This window comes from Hippopotamus amphibius, chromosome 3 (assembly GCF_030028045.1).
Source record: "Hippopotamus amphibius kiboko isolate mHipAmp2 chromosome 3, mHipAmp2.hap2, whole genome shotgun sequence".
Taxonomy (NCBI): Eukaryota; Metazoa; Chordata; class Mammalia; order Artiodactyla; family Hippopotamidae; genus Hippopotamus; species Hippopotamus amphibius.
The window spans coordinates 159859749-159883315 of record NC_080188.1 but is presented as its reverse complement, the minus strand read 5'-3'; the positions used below and the strand labels follow the sequence as shown (position 1 = coordinate 159883315).

At 46.6% G+C, this 23567-nt stretch overlaps 1 protein-coding gene across 2 annotated transcripts in view; it reads left to right on the top strand.

Moving 5' to 3' along the window:
- The window catches only part of KCNH1 (potassium voltage-gated channel subfamily H member 1), a 411257-nt gene that overhangs the window by 175399 nt on the left and 212291 nt on the right, over nucleotides 1–23567 (top strand). For both annotated transcript variants that reach the window (XM_057728018.1, XM_057728017.1), the window contains exon 7: nucleotides 936–1365. In XM_057728018.1, coding sequence (XP_057584001.1) covers nucleotides 936–1365 — 430 coding nt within the window. The remainder of the gene's footprint in view (nucleotides 1–935; nucleotides 1366–23567) is intronic.

The window sequence follows — 23567 nt, the reverse complement described above, 5'->3', positions numbered from 1 at the left end:
GTATTCCTGCCCCTACCACAGTGTTATTCCCTAGAGAACTACTATTTGGAGATTAGACCTGTCCTGGTGGGATTGGAAGGAGGAGGCTTGACCAGGTGAAATCAGAAGGCTCCTTCTAGCTCTGATTCCTTGATGGATGGTGATTAAGTACATGGTGTCTGATTGTATCCCTGGCCTGGCAGAAGTCATGTAGCCTTCCAAGAATTTGTAATTTTGCTGAGAAAACAGAATCTCAGTTCTTTATTCTTCTCAGCTGTTTCTTTATTTTTATCTTAAACTATTTTTCTAATTGTAAAGGCAATTTTAATTATAGAAGTTAAGTAAATATAAGCATAACAAAAATATATACAAATAAAACAAAAATTGCCTGTAATTCCATAACTTGACAGTGCAGTGGTAACCACGTTAGTGTTTTACATGTCTTTCCATGTGTGTTTCTGGACCGTTTTTCAACACATAAATATTTGTTTATGTGCACAATATAATTAAAGTGAAATATACAATATGAAATAATGTGCAACTCAGAATAACTCAAAATATTTCATTACTTAATATGAAATAGTATATAACTTAATATTGTTTTAAAATGAGTAATGATATGGAAAAATGCTCATGTATTTGTATACTTATACACAATATAATTAAAATTTTATTTGTCTTATTATTTGCTTTTTAAAGGAAGTTAAAAAAAAAAAAGCTAATGGAAATCTCCCTTCCATATACCTTGAAATGAAATTCTAATTGTGCATAAGTATACAACTATATATGAGCATTTCTCTATGTTAAGACTTAGTTTGAAACAATTTTTTAAAAGTTGCCTTACATTGCATCTCATGGAATATACTGTGCTGAAAGAAGCAACCCGGGCGAGTGGAGGGAAGGAGTTGTTAGTATCTATGTTTCTTGGCCCTGACCCTGTGCCCCTCTTCTTCCAGGGTATCAGCAGCCTGTTCAGCTCTCTGAAGGTTGTCCGGCTGCTCCGTCTGGGGCGAGTGGCCCGGAAGCTGGACCACTACATTGAATATGGAGCTGCTGTGCTGGTCCTGCTCGTGTGTGTGTTTGGGCTGGCTGCTCACTGGATGGCCTGCATTTGGTACAGCATCGGGGACTATGAGATCTTCGACGAGGACACCAAGACTATCCGCAACAACAGCTGGCTCTACCAGCTGGCGATGGACATTGGCACCCCTTACCAGTTTAATGGGTCTGGCTCAGGGAAGTGGGAAGGGGGTCCCAGCAAGAATTCCGTCTACATTTCCTCATTGTATTTCACCATGACCAGCCTCACCAGCGTGGGCTTTGGGAACATCGCCCCTTCCACAGACATTGAGAAGATCTTTGCAGTGGCCATCATGATGATTGGCTGTAAGTATGACGTTGGCTGGGGCAAGGGGCAGGGAGCGTTATGTTTGTCCATCCTTTGTGTTAGCTGGAAATAGGACAGTTGCTACAGTGCCAACAGGATCAGGCTGTTATAGCTTAAAACAAGGGAGAGTTTTTGGTTTTTTTGGACTAGCTTTATAGTTTTCCTGATAATTTAAGCAGTACATGTGTACTGCAGAGAAATTTAGAAAATACAAAAGAGCACAAAGTAGAAAATAATGACCAACTATACATAATTCTACTTCTTAGAGATAACTGCTATTACCTTTTGGTGTTTCCCTTACAGATTATTGTCTGTCCATATCTGAACACACAGATACAGATTTTTATAGTTAAAATGAGATCATGCTATCCGTCTTGGTAAACTGCTTGTTCATAGAACAGTGAATTGTGGAAGTCTTTCCACGTTGATTTAAACATAGCTCTAGATCTGCACAGTCCAATATGGTACTAGAAAAAGAATGCATTAAAGCAAAATCTTAAATATCTCATTAATAATCTTTTGTATTGATTATATCCAGAAATAGTAGTATTTTTGTTAGAGTGGGTTAAATAAAATATTCTAATACAATAGTTTCATATATTGGGTTGACCAAAAAGAAAAACCCAAATGAACTTTTTGGCCAACCCAATATCTTTTTGCTTTTTTAATTTGGCTCCTAGGAAAATTTTAAATCTTATATCTATTGGACAGTGCTGACCTAGATCAACATTTTTTGATGTCTGCTTGATGGTTGAGAGATTTTCCAAATCCAAAAGAAAAAAAAAACCTACAGGAAAAAAAAAACCAAAACACTCTTGTTTAGTTGAGTTTTTGGATTAACTTGACTGAGAAAACAGAAACAACCCTAGTTCTTGAGGAGGGTGCAGTTGGCCCTCTGCATGCATAAATTCTGCATCTTCAGATTTAACCAACCATGGATTGAAAACATTAAAAAGAAAATTCCAGAAAGTTCCAAAAATTTGAATTTGCGGCATGCTGGCAACTGTTTACATAGCATTTACATTGTATTCACAACTATTTACATAGCATTTACATTGCACTAGGTATTAAAAGTAATATAGAAATCATTTAAAGTATTTGGGAGGATGTCCATAGGTTATATGCAAATACTATGCCGTTTTTTATAAGGAACTTAAATATCCATGGGTTTTGGTATCTGCAAACCAGTTGGTCCTGGAACCAATTCCCTGTAGACAGAGGGACGGCTGTACTTAATTTTCAAGCACTTAACCACTGACCGTTTTGTTGCTGTTGCTATTGCCGAGTCTGGAAACAGCCTTGGGCTGGAAACAACAATGAACTCCCCTCACTAAAGGGAGTCTTAGGGAGGACTAGACCAAACTGGGCTGGGGAAAGCACATGAACTTGGGTGGATTGGACTCATTGTGAACTTGCCAGATACAGCCTGTTGGTGCTTCCACGACACATTGTGACATGGGAGAGGACAGTCCTCCCATGTAGCATCACTTTGGATGGTAGTCTGGCCACATGGATAAAGCTGGGCTCTGGTTGCAGCTGGCAGAAACCCTTCTGCTTGATGTGCTCCTTCAGGGTGGAGTTGACGCCTTGTTACACCAACCAGGGAATTCTAAGACCAGGGAAACTGAGCCTTCAGTTTGTCTTTCTTTGTCCAACCCATCCACCATCCAGTGTCCCCCTCTGCAAGTGGATTTTGTTACCACCAATTGTCCCATTTACTGCTCGCCTACTCCTTTTTTGCAACCTCCTCATCAGGCCTGATGCAGTCCTAAAAGCCCCTTCTGCCAGGCCCAGAGCTTGCCTCTGAATGTTTACTTAATGTGTCTAAGGCATAATTGATTTGTGGGAAGTGTGTGCTGTGGAGCTTCTGGGTCTGCTCCTTTCTTTAAAGCGGGTTTTAATAGAGATGATTGCCTGACCAGGGGAAGCAGCCTTAAGTATCTGTGGGTGGCTAATTGCTTTAGCTTAATTAGAACTGGAGGTGCTTTCTCCTGTCGTGTGAAAGGATTTAAGGCCTTTGCTCTTCTAGAACTATTTCAGCCTTAACATCTCCAGTTTTTTAGGCAGTGCTTGCAGCATTTTGTGAACCTTGGGGCACCAGTAAACAACCAGTTGCACTGTGCTCAGAGCACAATTTCTGTCTCTTAGAGGGAAAGATGAGATGCTGTGTCAATCGAAATACTTCATTATATGCATTATGGAAAATTTGCTATGAGTGGTCAGTTAGCAAGTGGGCTCCATTTCATGAGCTCCCCAAAGGCTTTCAAATATGAGGAGACTTCCTTGCAACTTTTTTACCTGGAAGAAAAAGAAAACAGCTCTGGTGGCATATAAGGATAAGCTGTTTTTCCAAAACCATTCTTCTCCAGAGAGCATAATTTTCTGGGTATTGTCTCTAAGGAAAACCCAGACAATTACTATCACCTGTTTTCTCTCCCCACCTTCTCAGAGCTTTGTGATGTTTCCATTTCTTTTTTTAAAAAAGTGTAAAACACAGGCAGTCACCTCTGCGTTATGCCACCAAGTATGATATTTAGGTAGGCTAAGTCTACTTAAGTCACCCCATTTCCTGATCACTTGCTGTTTGCCAGGTGCTGTGCTGAGTACTCTACACATAACTTCTATTGTCTGCAACAACTCTATGCCTTAGAGATTATTAAGTCCATTTTACAAGGAAATGGAAGCTCAGAGAAGTTAATTCCTTTCCTGAGGATGCATGGCTGATAAGCAAGGGAGACTGGATTCGTGTCCAGGACTCTCTGAATTAAAAGCCTGTCTCTCCCTACGATGCCCACCTGCAGTGGTGTGGGCTGAGAACAGACTCCATCAGGCTATCCTCACTGGCACACTTACACTTTGAAAATTTTCTCCGTAAACTTGAACAAGCCGGCAGTTTCTGCAGTGGAAAGTTTTTGTACGCCTGCCCGTTGTTTTTTTTTTTTAATTTAAAACAAGATTACGGTACAGACTCAGAGGATCAGGTGCTTCAGAAAACCAATCATTTTTTCAGCAACCTGTCACTTACAGTTACAACTGTTCCCCTTTCCGTGTGACACGTCTGACAAATTCTTGTGCTAACAACAAAGTTATTGCACTCTGTGTAATGCGGTGGTAATTATCCTTGTAAACTCACATTCCAAACAGCCTTTGTTCAGGACAGCTGCTGATGTCTTATTAGATTTACGGGGTTCTCTTTCATGCGTTGCATGTACGCACATGTACACACTTGAGTCTTTACTGCATGGCTCACAGGATTGGATGACCCCAGAACTGGGATCTGGGGCATTGGGGAGCTCTGACCACAGCCTGCGTTTATGACAAAGGGTCAGTGCCTCTGCTTCCCCAGTCACCTCTGTGGTCAGGCCAGCATTCCCCTAGGGGAGTAGAGAGACACAAAGCCAATGGGCTTTGAAGTACTGGTAACACTGCAACTTTCTCCTCTTTGCATTGAATTTTACATGCGTTAGTAATAATATGTCCTGGCTATTCTGTTGCCCTGTATTAACCATAACATAGATTATCCAGAAGCCTTCTGTTGCTTCTCCTCTCTGTTCTCTGTCACTGAATATCTTATTATAACTTGGCTAATTCCCCAGAGGATGCCAGGAAGCAGGAAAACTAAATATTTTCAAGCCTGCCCACCTTTCTCAGTTCTGATTTTTTTAAAAAAATGCAATAGGCAGAGGAGACGATGTGGCTAAAGTGAGCATTTGTGGTCATCTCAGGGTGTAGGTGATCTACGGTGTCTCCAACTGCCTGGTTTTAGGTCTAACTTCCATTCTGGAGTCTTGACCTGGGTTGGGGGCAAGCCAGCCCTGCCCTGATCCCCCTGCCATCCTTGCATGGGTCTTTGGTGATCTCCTGCCAGGGCTCACCCTGAGGTGTGTTGGGTGGACTCGCTCTTTTTTGCATCAGGTTCTCCTGTGTGTTGGTGTTGCTGAGAGAAGCACAAGACCACTCTGGCCCTCGGTATGACACCTGGGAGAGGAGGCTGCCCATATAGCAGCCCCATACTGAGTGCCCCACTTGAGAGACTGAGGATTAGAGACTATCTCTGTGGGTGGCGCTGCCAGGAGTCACTGGTCTGGTGGGGGTGGGGGGAGCGCTGTGGGCAGGACAGAGATGGTGGTCCTGTTGCCCACCAGCCAGTGACTAAGGCCTGGGGACGGAAACCTCACTGTGGGCTGAGGCTTGCCGGGGCCTCTGAGGGACCCCTCAAAGAGGGGGGATTGTCAGGGATCGGGAGAGAGTCCCTTTATCTGGAGGTCTTGGTCTTAGGTTAGGGACATGACCCTGTCTGGGGGAAACTCTTCAGGGATGATTTGATGGTGAAGCGACAGTTCCCATTTTCTTAATATGGGCTTTGCACTTTTGTGATTCTCTCCCATAATGTCATTGCTGTCATTCTGTCATTATAATTAAGCCACATTCATTTCCTTTCTCTCTGATAATGGCAGGGGGTCTAGACATAGTACTCCTACTCCAGACACTCCCCATCCGCCAAGCCCAGCATTGGGTTTTCTCCCTCAGCACTGCACGACACCTGTCTCTTGGAATTTTTCTTTTTATCCTGTCCCCCCCCACTTCAGCTCCTTAAATCCAGAGAAGAATGTCAGTGCTGAAGGGACCCCTGTGAGCATCTATTTAGTCCACAGCAGCCCCTCCTAGTTCTTCTATTGGGCCAGACCTCGTCCTGATCAATGCTTCAGTCAACCTCCTCTACGCCCCTGGGGTGGGGGTCTAGGAATTCCAAGAGGGCAACTGGGCTCAACCCTAGGGCTTCCTTATATCACCTTCTTTCTTGGCGGGAAGGGACACTAGTGCCCTGTACCCTGCACATTTGACCCTACCACCTCACCCCCATGCAGTATGCTTCGTGGCCCCCTTTCAGCTTAGATTGTTATTTGCAAGAAAATGCGAACTTCTCCCTGGCTCCTTCAGGGTTTTATTTAAACATTTCTTGTTTCTGTTCATTCACCTTTGCTGAATATGCCTTTTTGTATTCTGTACCAATATACTGGTTTTTTAAAAATGATTGGGCATCTCCCTGGAGCCTGTAAAGATACTCTTAGGAGACTTCAAACACATAGCAGACTCTTAATAAGATATTTATGGTCTTGTTGAATCTGAACAACTGAGAAGGTTCTGGAGTTTCAGAAGGGGTATTCAGTGCTACTGGCAAAGTTTCTTTATTAGGATACAGGTTCTGTTGCTGGACAGAGACACAGAGTAATAGTAGCATCAATAGGGCTTTATGTTTCCTAAAAGCCTAGGGCTGGTCTGGCTGCTCTGCAGTCATCAGAGACCAGGTTTCTCTGCTGACTTAAATACATGAATTCCATATTGGGATCCCATATGGCCATTCCAGCTTTGGCCATATGTTCTTTATTCCAGAAAAGAGAAAGAAGGGGAAGGGGAAGGCTGGCTGAACTCTTGAGTACGAGACTAGGAAGTTGTGCATATTGCCTTTGTTCATACCACTTTGGCTGGTACTTGATGACCTGGTCACACACCTAGCTGCAAAGGAGGCTGGAAAATGTAGTCTTCTTCTGGGTGGTCATGTATCCAGATAAGGAATACAGTAATATAGACAAGGAGAAGAGCTAGTGTGGGATGACCAGCAGTGTCTGTCTTTCGCAGCTTTCCTCCCTCTCCCTATCTCCCCTCAACTGATAGCAGCAAACATTAGCCCTCTATGACAGACCCTGTTGGAGCTTCATCCCTGAATTGCTAGTTGAGAGATTCGGGTTCAAGTCCTAATTCAACTTGGTGCTTTAGGTTATACCCTTTAATTTCTGTGGATTAGGGATAAGAAGCTCTCCTGACAATCTCACTTAGTTGAAGTGGGAACTAAATGAGATAATGATGTAGGGTAGCCCTTTGAAAAAGTTGAAAACCTTACCTTCAGTTGTTGTGATTTTATTGTTAATAACAGTGATTTTTTTTCTCGCTCGTCCCAGTTAATTTTTTCCTTCCTGTTTTTAGAAAAAAGTAGATAATAATTGCTGCTCCCTTCTCAGGAGCGTGGGAATGCTGTTTAATTTCATTTTGGGTTTATGTTTATTTTGGGAAATGGGGCAGTGTCCACAATGCTATGGCAGAAATAACTATTCATTTCTCATTTATTCTTAGAGGTTTTTTTCTAGCCAGCAAATCAGCTTATTTTTCTCTAGAGCCTGATTTTTTTTTAAAAGTTCTACCTACCATTCTGCATTTCAGGTGGCTATCCCCATCTTTAACACAACCTCAGGCTACTTTCTGTCCGCTGTATCCCTGCCTCCTCTCCTCTAGAAGGCCGTCTCTGCTTACTCCTTCCTGGTTCTCAGCCCTTCATTGTCTTCATACTTTTAACGCTGACAGACCCTGCTTTGGGTTTACTTACTTGCACTTAGAATTACACTGCTCTGTAAACATTCTTAGGACTTCGTAGTTATCTATCTTGTCTGAAGTATGTTTTTGTCTAGCTCCTGTGAAGCTCTAGACTTCCAGAGGGCAGGACCTGTGGGACTCGCTGCTCTTCCACTTCTCCTTTGTGCCTGGGCACGTGCTGTTGGAATGTGGGAAAGAGCACAGGCTTTAGAACTAGCCAGTTCTTTAGAACTCTACTCTTGGTTAATGCTTTGACTTTTGCAGTTTCCTCCACTTAAAATAGGGATACCAGCCCCTCCCTGATCATATTTTCAGGATGGAAAAAAATAAAATGATGCCATGTACCTAGCACAGTACTTCACACATGGGATGTTCAAACAATGGTAGTTCTTTCCCTGGCCCTCTTGTAGCACATTTCTAGGACTCATCAAACTATGATGCTTCTCAATCACTTTTTCGTCCTTTGGGTGTGCTCTGTTTTACGCAAATCTCAACTCACATAAAATAGCAGGTGCATTGCAGTATTTAATGTACAGGCCATTAAAATGTGTATATCTGGATGTGAGGTTCCCTAGATACAAAGCTTCTCATAAAAAAAATTGGCCTGATTGCAAAGCAAGTTAAGGGAAGCTCTTAAAGGAGGAGAAAGTCATTTGTGTGGTCAGGAAGCATCATTTTCCAGACCTGACTAGCAGGATTTTCACTGGGCGGGAAATGGTACCACATGGAGTGCTAGTGCTCTACCTGGAAGAGAGAAGGGACTAGAAACACTTAGGCACTGAGCAACAAAACATGCTGACGTCCTGTGAACTTTACTCAACAACCTCTTACATGGGCTTTATTATTTCTGCTTTGCAGAAAAGAAAACAGGTTCAGAGACGCAAAGTAACTTGTCTGACCTCATAGTTTAAGAGGTGGCTGAACTGGGTTTTGAAGCCAATTTTATCTGACATCAGAGTTTCACTTTGTTGCTTCCCTCGCTGATTTTAGTTTTTTAATTTTAATTTTAATTTTTTGGCTGTGTTGGGTCTTCACTGCTGCACCCAGGCTTTCTCTAGTTGTGGTGAGCGGAGGCTGCTCTTCTTTGCGGTATGTGGGCTTCTCAGTGATGTGGCTTCTCTTGCTGTGGAGCATGAGCTCTAGGTGCTAGGGCTTCAGTAGTTGCAGCACATGGACTCAGTAGTTGTGGCACATGGGGTTAGTTGCTCCACAGTATGTGGGATCTTCCTGGACCAGGAATCAAACCCGTGTCCTCTGCGTTGGTAGGCGGAGTCTTACCCACTGCGCCACCAGGGAAGTCCCCGCTTGCTGATTTATTTTGGGGTATCAGGTGGGGGGAAATGTTCTCTTCAGTGTGTGTGTGGTTGGGGGGCAGGGAAGAGAAGGGGGCCGTGGAAGGATTGTAGAGAGGGGGTGCTTTCCCTGGAAGCCTTGTCTATTCTTTTGAGTGATAATTATGGTGACAAAATATCTGATTATGTGTGCTGTGGGAAGACATCCTTGTTGATAGCTGGATTATTGCACTGGGCAAAAGTTTACAGCAAAGGTCTCAGATGTTAGGAACTGCCAGTGGGAAGTCAGTTGGATGAGGGGTTTTGTCTCTAACCTTGTGGATACCCACATCATTTACAAAATCCTTTTCTTTCTCTTTTCAAATATAATTTCCATCCAAGTGGGAGCTATCCTGTGGGATGTGGCTATAGTCAAGTCTTTTGTTTCTATTTTGCTTCTATGTCTGCTGTCTCCTTTGAAACTCAGTATTCCATGGGACAGGTAGTGTTCTGGATAAGGAAACTGTGGAGTAACTTGCCAAAGGTCGTGTAGCTAGTTAGAAGCGAAGTTGGGCTGCAGCCGGCGTCATCACTCACAGCTCAGTGCTTTCCCTACACTTCCAGATCACCATGGTAGCAACTGGTGCTGGTAGCCACGGATCACAGGTTATGCCAGTAGACTGTGGCAGCTGGTTCCTTTGCAGGATGTCCTCAGAGCTTAATGAGAAGAGGTGAAGGTGGGTGAAGGGTGGTTTACTCCTATTCTATTTTTAGCTGAGGACCTTGACTAATCAAGTTTCACACCTCTTCAGCTGCTTTTTATCTAGCCTTTATTGTAGCTCTCAAATGCTAGGCTGACAAGTACAGACAGCTAGAGCAAAATCACAGGAGAAAATCATGTTCCTTTCCTTCTTTAAAACTGGTGAGAGGAGGAAAGCCCACCAGGGAAATGTTTTCTAAAAAATACGTGAATAATGTGGCCCCTGAGAAGACAAAGGTTAGATTGACCTGCCAATTCCCCAGAACCTCAATCAGTCAATAGTCTATCTGAGAACCTCTTTGTTAATTTAGCAAACATTGTTTGAGTGTCTGCCACATGCCAGGCATTGTGAGTACTAAGGATGGAGCGTGGAATGAGAAAGTCGTTAGCTCTGCCCTCACGTTGCTATGGTCTGCCAAGGGGGCCTGATCAATAAATAAGAAATGGCTGTGAAGTGAGATGAGTTTCTCCTGAGGAAAGGACAGGTTATTATGGGAACATGCGCAGTCAGGGGTCAAGGAGGGGGTCAGGGAGTACATACCCCATTTGTTTGGGAAAAGCTCTGGGCCAAGCTCGTCTCAAGATTTTTCTCATTGCATCTTTTTGCAGATGTCTCCCCAGTCAGACTTGAAGGTGCCTCAGGTTGAGGGCTGTGTTGACCTGAGTGGTCCTCGGTGGACTAAGTAAATATTGAATGAATGCAGGAAGGGAGTTAAAATAAGACATCCCTTCCTCAATTTGCTTACAATCTAGTTTGAGAAATACAAATGTGAACAGGAGAAAACAAGTGAAGCTGGAAAGTAGTGAATGTTCGTGGAATAAGTAGAGCCTGTTTGTGCTTTCAGACTTCTGGGAGACCGGGATCATTTCTATAAAGTGGAGGTAAGAGTGGCATTTGGGAGATTTTACTTGGCCAATGAATGAATAATGGGTAGGATCTGTGTGACATACAGATGCAGATGTAAGAATAGTACTAATAATGATGTTAGTGAACATATGCTGTGTATAGGACACTTTATACATATTCGGCATTAAGTCTTCTGACCCTGCTGTGTCTCAGGTGATAGTATCCCAGTATTACGGGTGAGGGAGCTGAAGCTCGGAGACTTCAATTATCTTTCCCTGGGTCAAGCTTATTATGACTGGTCGAGTCAGAACTCAAACCTAGATTTTTGATCTCAGGCTCATTGTCTGTCCACCAGTCTGCACTGCCACCCGACGACAATGGCCATGGAGCAGAAGGCTGCAGGGAAAGCAGCACCATCCTTTCCTGCCAAGTAGGACAGTGGAAAGAGAGGAAGGTAGGGAGGAAGGAAAAAAGGAAAGATGAGGGGCTGAGCGTCTGAGGGCTGGCTTGTCTGCATCTCAGATTCCTTCCTGCAGGAGGCTAGTCCTTGGTGTTCACCTCCAACAATCCATCACATGCCAAGAGACAGGGATTGGAACAAGTAGCAGTAAGGCTAAGATGCTGAATTATTTGAACATCCAGATCTCAATCTTTTATCTGTCATTTGAAGAAAAATCACTGGCATGCAGATTTTATTTTTTACTTGGAGGACAGCACCAGTGATTTCTGGATTCTATCACTCAGTTTGTTAGACTAAAGTTGCTACAGCCTTGAAATTGGCCAGCTTGCCTCCATCAGAGACTGCCCCCTTCTCCTGGTCAGCCCCCTTCTGAATTGATGCTACCAGGGAGGAGACTAGGTAAGGAGAATGGTTTCTGAAAGCTACGTTCATTGCCATCAAAACCTGTCCAGGGATTTCCCTGTGGTCCAGTGGTTGGGACTCCGCACTTCCACTACAGGGGTCATGGGTTTTATCTCTGGTAGGGGAACTGAGATCCCACATGCCTCAGCGCATGGCCAAAAACAAGCAAACAAAACAAAAACTGTCCAGCTGCACGTGCAAATAACATTAGGTCAGGAACACAATTTTAATTTCTAAAATCATTGTAACAGAGGCAGTCCATAGGACCAAAAGAGATAAGCATGGGTGTGAATCCTTGGTTCCACGACTTAATAGTCAAGTGAATAAATTACTTAATTCTTGAGCCCATTTCTTCATTTGTAAAGTGGGGATGATGTATATTCACTGGCATAAATGAGAGTAAAGGGTCCTTCCTTTCAGAATGTTTCTGCCTGGTGCCCAGCCTGGAGCTGCAGATGGCGGGTTGGTTGATGGTGATGCCATTCTCCCAGCATCCTTGGTCTGCTTGCTTTGCTCAACAGTTCAGCCAGGGACATTGGTGGGCATTGGCTGGGGTTTTACAGGAGGAGGAGGAGGTGTTTTGCACGAAGGTGGTAATAGAATAGGGTAGCACAATGCTTTGCATACAGAAGAGCTTGATAAGGGTTTGTTAGTGGAACTAGGCATCAAGACAGAAATGTTCTGGTGAGGATGCTGCAAAACGAGAAACTGTCAGGGTTGACTCCATAAACCCTCACTTGATAGTGACTTCGCAAACTTGAAAAATGTTTCCATTTTCACTTTTCCCCATTGTGGTCCTCTGGGCGTGCGTGAGAGAGAATAATTTTAGTTCTCGTCAGCTAGAGGTCTGGCTCTGAATCATAGCTACATGGTGATGAAAACCCACTGTCACCACAAGAAAGCTTGGCAAGAAGAGAGGTCTTGGTAGGAAGAGCAAAATCAAAGAGCAGGAGGCTGAGAAAGAAAATCAAATCTGTGAAAAACTGCCAGTGAGTTCTGCAGAGCTGCAGTGCCCTACTTGTAGCACTAACCCCGTGCAGCAGGGTGACCCTTTGTTCCTCCTTGGGAATGGGAAGAGGAGCTGGGCTGGGCTGGAATGGGGATGGCAAAGCTAGAGCAGGGAGGGGGTCCTTCATCCTGATCATAATTGCAGAACTGAGGGCCAGGCTTCCTTCTCAGAGCTCCCTGGGTTAAGGATGAGGGAAGCAGAATGCACCCATTGGGTAAATGACAACAAAAACTCTAAAAGGTCCCTGCAAAGCAAGGCACAAATGCGCAGCTTAACAGAGAACAGCAGCCTGACTGCAGCTCTGCAGAGAGCAGAAAGCAAGGGGGGCTCTCGGGCCATGGGACCACCTCTCAGGCCCGGCCTTGCCACACAGCACGCGGGAAGGCAGGGAAGCAGCAGAAGCCACAGGTTCTCCCCTGCTTGTCTTTTTGATTCCATCCCTCTTGGGAAACGTAGATGTTTAATTACACTGAGCTGTGCTCTCAGGCGGACACGGGAGGCTTTGTCTGGAATCCAGTACCTTAACGCGTGGACGGGAGGCAGATTTCTGAGCGAAGGCCTTCCTGAGCACACGGTGGGATGTGTGATCTGGGCCTTCGGTCTTTGCTTCTCTCTCTCCCTCCCTTCCACAAGTATTTATTAACCCCCTACTGTGTGCCAACCACTTATTAACCCCCTACTGTGTGCCAACCACTTAGAGATGGTGAAGACATATGGGTAATCAGCCATTCTTTTTCTGTGATAATTAACCGGATCTCCAGTTATCTTGTGGGTACTTAGGGAATTTTGGAATTGAGAAGGCCCTCAGGTGTCATCAAGGTCACCTACGGGTTACATCCTTGAATCTCTTACCTGAAGTGTGAATGCCCCCAGGATGGGGCCATTCCACTTAAAAATAAGCTCAAGGGTGAGAATTTCCTTTTTTTACCCCTTGCTCTTGGCTCTGTACTGCTGGGACTTTGTGGGAGAAACCTAGGTTTTCTTTTACACAAGTGCTTCAAATATTTGAGAACTATTCTGTCTGTCTTGAGGCTTCACCTCTTGAAGATGGATAAAACCAATTTCTCTGTGGTTCTGAGAACTTTCTCCACCTAGATAATGATTTTTTGTGCCTCTCTCATGAGGGGCCCAGGACTAAACTCAGTTGTCTGCGTGAAGTTTAACTAGAGCAGAACTAAGCAGGACCATTGCTTTCCTCATTTGAAACCACATTTATAGATTGAGAGAGCATCAGAACTAGAAGGGGTCTTAGAGACCATCTGTCCTAACAGTGTCATCATGCAGCTGAAAAGGTGACGCCGGGAGAGAAGAGGTGACTCATCTAGTTAGTGGCAAAGCAAGAAAAGGACTTAAGTCTCCAAAACCCCCAATCCTCCAAGGTGTGAGCACTTTCCATCACTCCTCACCACATCTCTACTTCTCTAGACTGCTCTTAATTCAAATTTATGTTTTTGAGTACTGTATCACACTGTTAATTAAAATTCACTGGCACCAGCTAGAAGTCCTAAGCTATTCCATAGGTTCTACCATCTTCTGCTTTTCTAGTTGGCTTTTTGGAAACAAGTCCATGATATGACATTTATCCAAATGTGTCTCCCCATTTTCCTTGGTTGTACCAATCTGGGGATATAGTTGTGGGACAAGGTCATGGTAGTAGGAACAGAACAACGATCCCTTTTTCTATCCTTTTCCAGCAAGGTCTTTAGAACCTAGCTCATGGTTTAAGAGGTATGACTGAGGCCTCATAATCATTCAAGAGTGACTGTAGATGCCCTCTGCTTTCACTTGGTAGGTAGTATCAGTTTTCCTTCCTTGGTCCCTCCCGTCACTTACCACATGGTTCCCCAGATGCAACCTCCACCCTACTGAGCTGTGGATCTTTTCCTCTGCCAAAGCGCTGATGTTACTCATTCCATGTCACTGACAATGACATGCAGAAGCTCTGGACTTTGCTCCAATATGAGCAAAATGCCCTCCTCCCACCTGTGCTAAACTCTGGCACCAGGACAGAACAGGATCACATCATATTGCCAGTAATAGAACTTTCATTTGGCTTGCTTTAAAAATTTCTTTTTTAAATTCCAGTTTCTTAAATCCTGACTTGGATGCTTTTACTTTGGGATAGAAGACACTGTGTATGCTGTACTCTCCCTCTCCTGCTTTCTCACAGTCTTACCCTCTCCTGCTTTCTCACAGTCTTACCCTATCCCAAAGTTCCTAGGCAAAGCTTGTGCTTGGCAAGCATCTGTATATGGAGAAACCACATTTCTACCATTCTTTGCTTTTACAATTGGCTTTTTGGACCCAACTCTATGACTACCAATAGGGCGAACACTTCCCTACTGGAGTACAACTTCTTGACACTACGGGAGGGCCGTTGTTCCCTGACTACTTGGAGGTCTTAACCCTGGAAAGTACCATTAGTTCCCTGCACCACTCTCATCTGAGCGACTCCTGGGGCCTTGCATGTAAATTCCAGCCTTCATGCCCCCGTGTGCTTGGATGCAGCTTTGAACAAATTACAATTTGGGGTTTATTTTTGATTATTTGCTTGTCAGATATATGATCTGCACATATTTGCTTCCATTCTGTGGGTTGCCTTTGCACTTTCATGATGGTGTCTTTTGCACAAAGTTTTTAATCTGGATGAAGTCCAGTTTTTCCTTTTCTTTCTTTTGCTGCTTGTGCTTTTGCCATGTTTGAGGATGGTGATCTTTACCTATTATTGGTAAGTTATGGCTATTATGGTTATTACGTCCTTTGCCTCAAGTCATCCATGAATTTGATCAACATGTCATCAGTCTGAGGATGTCCTGACCTAGTTAATCATTCCTTCATGTTCTGTTGCATAATAACACCCTGGAACCACTCCCTCCTCCCACTATCTCAGAAACTTACCAGGAAGCTTCCTAAATCTATCAGAGAATTGGAGTAAATGTGCTGAAAGTGCGGAATTAATAGCAACACATGTAGCTCGTAAATTCACTTTATTATAGATAGGACACTTGGAAACACTGCTTTGTGAATTTCACCCACTGGAGGTCTCTTATTCCCAATCGTACAAGGAGACGTGGGAAATGGTTATGAAAATATCTTAAGTTTTCTGGGATGCTGCTGAGAGCTGGAGCCAAGATGGTCACTGGGTGGAATGACAATCAACACTGCTGTTCAGGGGAGGCTCCTGCGCGTTACCTGAGTCTGGGAGGGGGCACGTGGTGTTGAACAGGGATATCTGACCTGGCAGCATCTTGTGGTGCCAGAGGACCGGATGACGTCTGCCATGATGCTCTGGCAGCCAAAGCTGGCTGCTGTTCACCCCGTATTCAGTCATAGAGCTCTTCACAGTCAGCTCGGCCCTGGAGACTTGGCCCCAGGCTTAGAAGCTGAGCATGAGACTTGAGGCAGGGAGGGGACTCATATGAGGTCACATGCTGACCTTTCCACAGCCAGCCCAGCTGAAAATAGCACCCGGGAGGGACTTCTGTCTCCAGGAGTTCAGACCTGACTGTGCATCTCTTGCCCACATTTCCTTTAGCCAGCTGCTCCTCTGGGACTCTGAAACCTGCTGAGACAGAGAAATGGAGAGGAGTGTGCAGGTGAGGCTTGATTTGAGGGAAGCAAACGCTTGCACTGGAGTTAGTGGATTTGATTCAGGGAGAATGAAAATAGGAATTCTAGTTCCCCACATTGCAATACTGCTTTGCAGCAAACAGAGTGAATTGTATGCATTGTGCCGGTTAATCTTTGTAGTAACACAGTTGAGAAAAATGAGGCTTGGAGTGGCTGACTGACCTTGTCATGACACAGCAACTGAGTGGAAGAACCAGAGCTTACATCCGAGTCTTCCAAGGTGTCCCCTCAGCACCCCACAGCTGCACCTTCGGGAACCCCACTGAGAACAAGGAGCGGCTGGGCCAGTTCCACCTTGTTCTTTTTTCACTGAAATGAAAGATGTGAACGTCACAAAGAGCTCTCTTGGTTGAAACTCTCAATGTGAACTGTTTATTATCAGCAATAGTCTGAGTTCACTGGCCTCAGGGCCACATGTCAGAAATTGAAGGCCAACTGGCCGTAGATCAGGACCAGTGCTCTGCTTTGGGGAGGGGTCTGCATTGGCCACTTGCATCATGGTCAATCTAAGGGAGGAAAATTGACCACAAGTCTCCATGCTCTGTGTCTGGAAGCTCAGCAGTACCAGGATGTCTTGCTTTTCTACGTTTGGATCAGTCAGGATAATGACATTGTTGACGATGATATTAAGATTATTGAACACTTACTATAGACCAGGGACACTTAGCTCCTAATGACTCATGTAAACCTTGCAAGCCTATAGGATGGGACTATTATCATCATTCACATTTTAAAGACATAGAAATAGAGGCACAGAAAGGTAGTAAGTCGTTTGCGTTAAATCAGCTGGCAGGTGAAGGAGCAGGTTCATAGACTCCAGCTGCAGGTACTCAGACCTACCCTATGCCAGATACGGGGGTACAGGCAGCTTTCAGGGTGTGGCTTTTTCTCCCCTCTGTGCTGACCCTTTGCCCCTGCTTCTGCCTCTGAAGGTGTGGGGAGTCATGAGGGTGGGCAAAGTGATGGAGCCCCTCTGATGAAAACAGGCAGTAGAGGGGTTCTTCTCTCCTTGCATTCCCTTAGCTGCTCACTCTCCGTGTGGCTTTGGGAACTTCCCAAAGCCAAGGGTTATCTTCTGAGCTTCAGTTCCCTCATCTGCAAAGTGGAGATGATGATGTCTACGTGGCAGGGTTGTTGTGAGGCTTAGAAGGAATGTCTGTGACAACCCTGAGAGGGGGCTGGACACAGAGTAAGTACCAAATACATAGGGCTGGAGTTAGGAATCACTGTTATTATTCCTCTTCCTCCTCCCTCCTGTCCCCAACCCAGGTAGAGATGTGGCTGTTGCCTAGTGAGCAAAACGTTGTCTCACCCCAGGCCCCTCTTTCAAAAAGGGTGCAGCAGCCCATGAAATGTGAGAGGGTGGCCTGCCCCATGCAGCCTGGCTCCAGGGCCGCCTCTTGTTATGAAACGGAAGGCATCATTCACTTCTTCATACCATTGGCCCCTGAGATAAATTAAATCAAAGAGAATTTCTCCATATCTTCCCCTGAGTTTATCAACCTTCCCATAACCTCCGCAGCTGTGAGGCCAGGAAAGATGGAGCCCTTGTCTGGTGGGGATGGGGAGAGAGGAGGCCTGGGAAGAGGGATGTGGGACCAGTGGGGACAGAGCCTGAGAAGGAGGCTCTCCTGCACTGTGCGGAGGCTTCTGTGAGGTCTCTGCTTTGCAGGGCTTACTCAGCTGCTACTTTCCCCTTTTAATCAGGCTTCTTGCAAAGCAGTTATCTCATTATTTAAATAACCTCCAGTCGAATGTTCTCACATTCATAACTTAATGACCTTAATTATGCATAGTAGTGAGAAAAGTACTTGGCATTGCTTTACCGTTGCCTGCCAACGTTCCCGGGTTCCTCAGAGGCCGTGAGTTGGGCTTACAGGTGTGTGTTTCCAGGTACGTAAAGCAATCACAGAACGAGATCTGCTAAGGTGCTGCCGGCCTTTCCATGCTGACTGCAGCTCACTCTCCTCAGGCTGGGTGTTGTGACCCAGTTATTTCCCTCTTAGGGGTGGAGATGAGGAGAGACAAGTGTTTGCAGTGGGCTCACTTCTATGTCTGCCCACAAGGAGCAGCTCTGCTTTTCTGCGCCTCTATGATTCACCACCTGGAGACAGGAAAGTAACCCCCATCTGTCCCTCCCTGAGAGAGGCAGATACTTGAGGTAAATTTGAGATCTACTCTGTAACTTTGGCTCAGAACTTTCCAGAGAGGACTTCAGTGGGGAAAACCTCAAGGGTTGGACTTGTGTCTACACAGGAGTTACACGGAGGCTTAATCTCTTGGTTATGGCATTCCATTTTTTTCTGAACTTGTGTTGAATGCCTACTGTGTGCAAAGGCACATCCTAGGTATTCCCAGGTACCAAATCGACTTTTCTTTACTCTCAGCCTGCATATCAGTGCCAAAGTTTTGCTATTTGCTGATGTAATGAAATGCATACTGCATCTACCATCTGTGCTTAGAGTGGGTGGTGGGAATATTGCTGAGCTATTCAAATAAAGACAAATCCTTCTGCCTAACTGTGCTTCCGGGGGCTTGACGTCGTCCTGCGGTGCCATCAGTGCTTCCTGAATCCTCCTGGAGAGACTGACAATTTACTGCCTGTGATTGATGAGAATGTTTTGTTCATTGATTGCTCAATCAAAAGATTGAGCAGCTAAAGGCTGAGAATAAATAAAACAATAAATAAAGTTGCAAAGAGGTGACATTAGAAGGGGGACAGACAGTTTAAATGCAGGTGAAAAGTCCTATGATGGGAGGTTTTTTTTTTTTTTTTAATTTATTTATTGACTGTGTTGGGTCTTCCTTGCTGCTGCGCGGGCTTTCTCTAGTTGCTGCAAGCGGGGGCTACTCTTTGTGTGCACGGACTTCTCATTGCATGGCTTCTCTTGTTGCGTAGCACAGGCTCTAAGCCTGCAGGCTTCAGTAGTTGTGGCATGGGAGCTCAATAGTTGTGGTTGGCGGGCTCTAGAGCACAGGCTCAGTAGTTGTGGCGCACGGGCTCTGCAGCATGTGGGATCGTCCCACAACAGGACTTGAACCTATGTCCCCCTCATTGGCAGGTGGATTCTTAACCACTGCGCCACAGGGAAGCCCCTATGATTGGAGTTTTAACAGAAGACATGGGTAGAGATTACCTAAACCAGTCTTAGGGCTCAAGGAACAATGGATGTTTTCTGTGACCTGAAGTCCGAGTAGACTTAGCCGGATGGAAAAAAAAAATGAGAGATGGGAGGGCATGGAGGCAGTCTAAAGGAGAGAGAGTATTTGAAGAGAATGAAATGAGTTCACATAGCTGAAATGTAGTGGGAAGGACAGCAACTGGCAAGCATTGAGGATCCAGCAGAAAGAAGGGGTTAATGCAAAGGGCCGTAAGTGCTAAAGAGTTTGCACTTTGGGCTGAGGGCAGGAGGGAGCATTAGAAGATGTTCAGCAGGGAATTTTACCGCTGGAGAATGGTAACAAGACCAGAGGCAGAAACAAGGAGGGCAGCAAGACCAGAGGCAGAAACGACAGGATGTTTTTGTACTATTTCAGTGGAGAAATGTGGGTGATCTGAGCTAAGGCGGTGGTAGTGAGGATGGAGGGAGATGGAGGGATTCCAAAGATTAAGAAAGCAGCTGGACAGCTCTTAGCCATGTCCCTGCCTGGGGCTGGGGACAGAGTGTGCCGCTGCACTCCTCCTTTCCGTGGGCTTCCTTCCCAGCCACGCAGGTAGATGCGGCATCTTCACAATGGCTGAGAGCCACTTCCAGCCATAAGGAGGGTCTGTGGGCGGCCGGGCAGCGACCATGGGGAACAGCCGGCTGGCTGGCAGCAGTGATGGATGAGCAGGCTCCCGGAGCCAAGACTTCCCTCTCGGCCTCCCTCCCACGGCCACCGTGTGTGAGGGCCCAGGGGTCACACGGGGGTGGAGAGACCGTGGTCAACAGCACAGTAGCACTTTTATTTGTTCTCCTTTTCCCGCAGTGCCCTTTGCTTGAGCTCCTCTGCGGCAAAACTGAAGACATGCTCTGTCTTTATGGGATTCTTTTCCTAAAGGAGCGATCGGTCAGATCCTAAGACTCACTCCCCAGCCCCTCACCACGTGGGGATCTTGTCCTCTCCCGGGGAGGGGCCTGCGGGTGGAATGCGTGCCCTCTCCCCCTCCCTCTCCTCATTGGTTCCTGTGCCTGTGGTGGATGTTTCCAAAGGGTCTGCTCATCACGGTCTGCCCAGGGCCCTCCGCCCCTCTGGGCCACCCACGTGTGCACCTTGGAAGGTGCCCAGCCCCCTTGGGGTGGCCAGCCCTCGGCGCTGGCTGAGAGGTAGTGGTGGTTAGGAAAGGGAGGGCACCCCTCTGTCCTTGAAATGCCTGAGGTGGGGACGTCTAACTGCTTAGCTGTTTGTTCTTCTGAAATCACTGCCCGTTTGCTCTCCTTACCTGTGGCCCTGGGACTTTGCTGCAGGGCCACAGGCCCCGGGATCCAGGCTCATCTACACTTGTATTCCTCACCCACCTCGGCCCCCTCCTTCCGCCTGTGGGCGTGACCACACGCACAGCCTGCTCCGTCCCCACGTGTGGCATTCCTTCCATCTGGCTTCTTTCTTTCTCACTGCTCTCTCGCATTCTCCTCTTCCTAAACGAGCCTGAGCCTTCGGTTCTGAGCTGCAGGTGTTTCCCGGCAGTTTCACTGGGTTGTGAAGGAGAGATTCTCGCTCCCTCCTCAGCCAGGTTTTGGGCCTGTGCTTTGCTCTGAGCTGAAGGCGGCGCTGGGGTCGTTGGCTGTGAGCTCAAAGACCCTGCCGGGCTCGCAGCCTCTCACCTGGGACCTGTCCCAGAGGCACCCAGATTCCGGCCTCTAAAACCAGCCAGGGCCCTGACCCTTTGTTAGTTGTGGAAGAAACCGCTTCAGGGGAGAAGCCCCCTCCTTCCTGATCTCCTTTATCCAAGGCGGGGCTGGCTGCTGCTGACGTGGATAGAAGCACAGAGGAAGCAGTCTTTCTAAAACTCCTCGTGTGCCCCTCCCACCCCACCCCATCCTACCCTACCCTACCCCACCCCACCCCTGGTGCCCAGAACTGGCTTCCTTGAAGTCACTAGGAGTAATTCAGGATTATCTCCTAGTGTGAGAGGAAGGGACCATGGCTTGGGGCCTGTGTGTCGCTGCCCCTGTTAAGCTCAGCAGCTGCAGTGACAGGCCTTTGCATCCCTTCAAAGCCCGGGAACCCACAGCGGGAAGGGCTGGTTAGACCCATTCCTCTGGCTTTGGCTGTATCCAAGCTGCTGAGAGCCAGGTGAAGCAGCCAGGCAGGGGCAGAGGCGTCCTCTGACCTGACTGTGAACTCCTAGATGGTGGAAACAGCAGCTCAGGAAGGCCTGGTGGGCTCCCTGGCCCTCCAGCTGCAAACAGTCTACTCTCTGCCTTCCTCTGTGTTTCTTCTTTCCAGGGCCTCGTTGGTGTTTGTCTTGGAGTTGGTTCTACCCCAATGCAAAGGAAATCAGATTAGTGCCCTTCTCTCCGTGGACTGGGGTGGGGGGAGAGGACACTGGCCCCGAGGACTCTGTTGCCCCCTCTGCACGTCCACGGAGCCGTCGGTGCGGTCAGCAGGCACCACGCAGGAACCTTGCGTAATCGCCCTGTGACGTGCTCCTCTGAACTGTATTTGGATTGTGATATCGTTTTGTCTTTATCTGGCAGCATCACTCAGGTTTTAAAACCCACACAGAGAGCTCTCTGTGTGGACGGTTCTTTCCTTTGTTCTTCATTGATCACGTGTGTGTGTGTGTGTGTGTGTGTGTGTGTGTGCAGTCCTGCATTCCAGGGTTGGGCCGGGCTGTGGGGATCCCGGTGCTGAATCACTCTGAGGCCACCCTCAAGGAGCTTATCATCTGGTGATTATTATGGAGAGTTATTTAACTCTCAGTCAGTGGGTGTGATAAATGCTGCAAAAAGGTCTCTGGAGAAAGAGCTTTAGAGAATAAGAAATGACTTTCAGGAAGAAATAGCTCCTGTGGCTGTGAGCGCAGGCCAGTGAGGAGACTATGTTATTGGGAGGGAGCTTCTCAGCGGTTGGGTGTTACCATTACTGAGGAAGCAGGGATTCAGTCATGCACCATGCCGTGTTTGATATAGGTGTTGAAGAGGGATCTGCGTAATTTGGATATGGGGATGTCTATCCATCCAGATGTATCATGGACCCTAAGCAGCCAGAAGGGGAAGAGTCAGGGGTCCTGCCTGCTTGGGAAGACATCATTTAGTGGGCTTAGAGGACATTTAAACAAAATAACAAGCAAATGTGGGCAGCTCACAGCCAAGGAATGTCAGTTCGTAGGACAGGTTTGGTCCAGAAGGCCTGGGCTGCAATGACTTAATGCATGAGGCTGTGTAGAAGAGGTAGGGAAAGGCCTCTTCTTATTTTCTCATTTTGAAAAGACTCCTTCAGAGGTCAGGGATTCCAAGTCTTAGGAGATGGGGTCCTGGCCACAAGCAGTTCATCATCCAAGTGACTGTTATCCCCTCACATAAAACACATGCATGGGGCAACAGGCACTGTGTGGAACTGTTCTCCACCATCTCAGGGTCAACAGGGTTGACCCGAACCTGCAAAGCCACTCTTCCTCCTGATTTTCTTAATTCTTCTAATAGCACCGTACCCCCAGATACCAAGGTCCCACCTCAGTCTCTGGCCTTTCCCCTCCGTTCCTGTGTCACTCTTCCCTGGATAGCCTGTAGCATCACCTCCACAAGAACTCGGTGTCCACCCACTCTGGTTCTCATTACTACACCCCTATCCTGGCCTGATCATGGAAATACCGCAAGAGCCTCCTGATTTGACCCCCACTCTTGCTTTTCCCTCTTCCAACCATCCCACACCTGGGCACTCGACCCGACTACCCTCTGCCATGTGGAGGTTGAACTAGAAACAGAGTGGATTAAGGCAGAGTCCTACAAGGAGGGTAGTGTAGTTTTCTGGATGAGAGCCTGGTGGGCTCTGACAATGGTAGTGGAGATGGAGAGAAGTGGGAAGAGCCTGGATGGATTATCAAGGTAGAACCAATAGGACGAGGTGATGGATTGGCTGTGAAAGGATTGGGGGTGTTGGGTTGTGGGACTAGTGGTTGGCTGAGTTGATGGAGGTGGGCTGGGTGTGGAAGTGGGGTGGGAGCCCTGCTAAGAGGTAGATTGTGAGTTTGGGTTCAGATACACTGAGTTTGAGCTATCCAAGAGATGTAAGTAGAGCATTGACTCATGTGGCTGGGGCTGTGGAGAGAGGTTTGGCCCAGAGATGGAAATCTGGGAGCCGCTGGCACATAGCTTCCCACTTAGCTCAGGCTGTTAGTAGAGGACATACTGTTTTATGCAGCTTCCCTACTAAAGGCCTTGGAGGCGGTGTGCGTGTTTTATTTTTGCTCAGGTAGTGTGAGCTGTGCGTGACTGTAACAGGCTATGAAGCTGGCCTCTTTCTATCT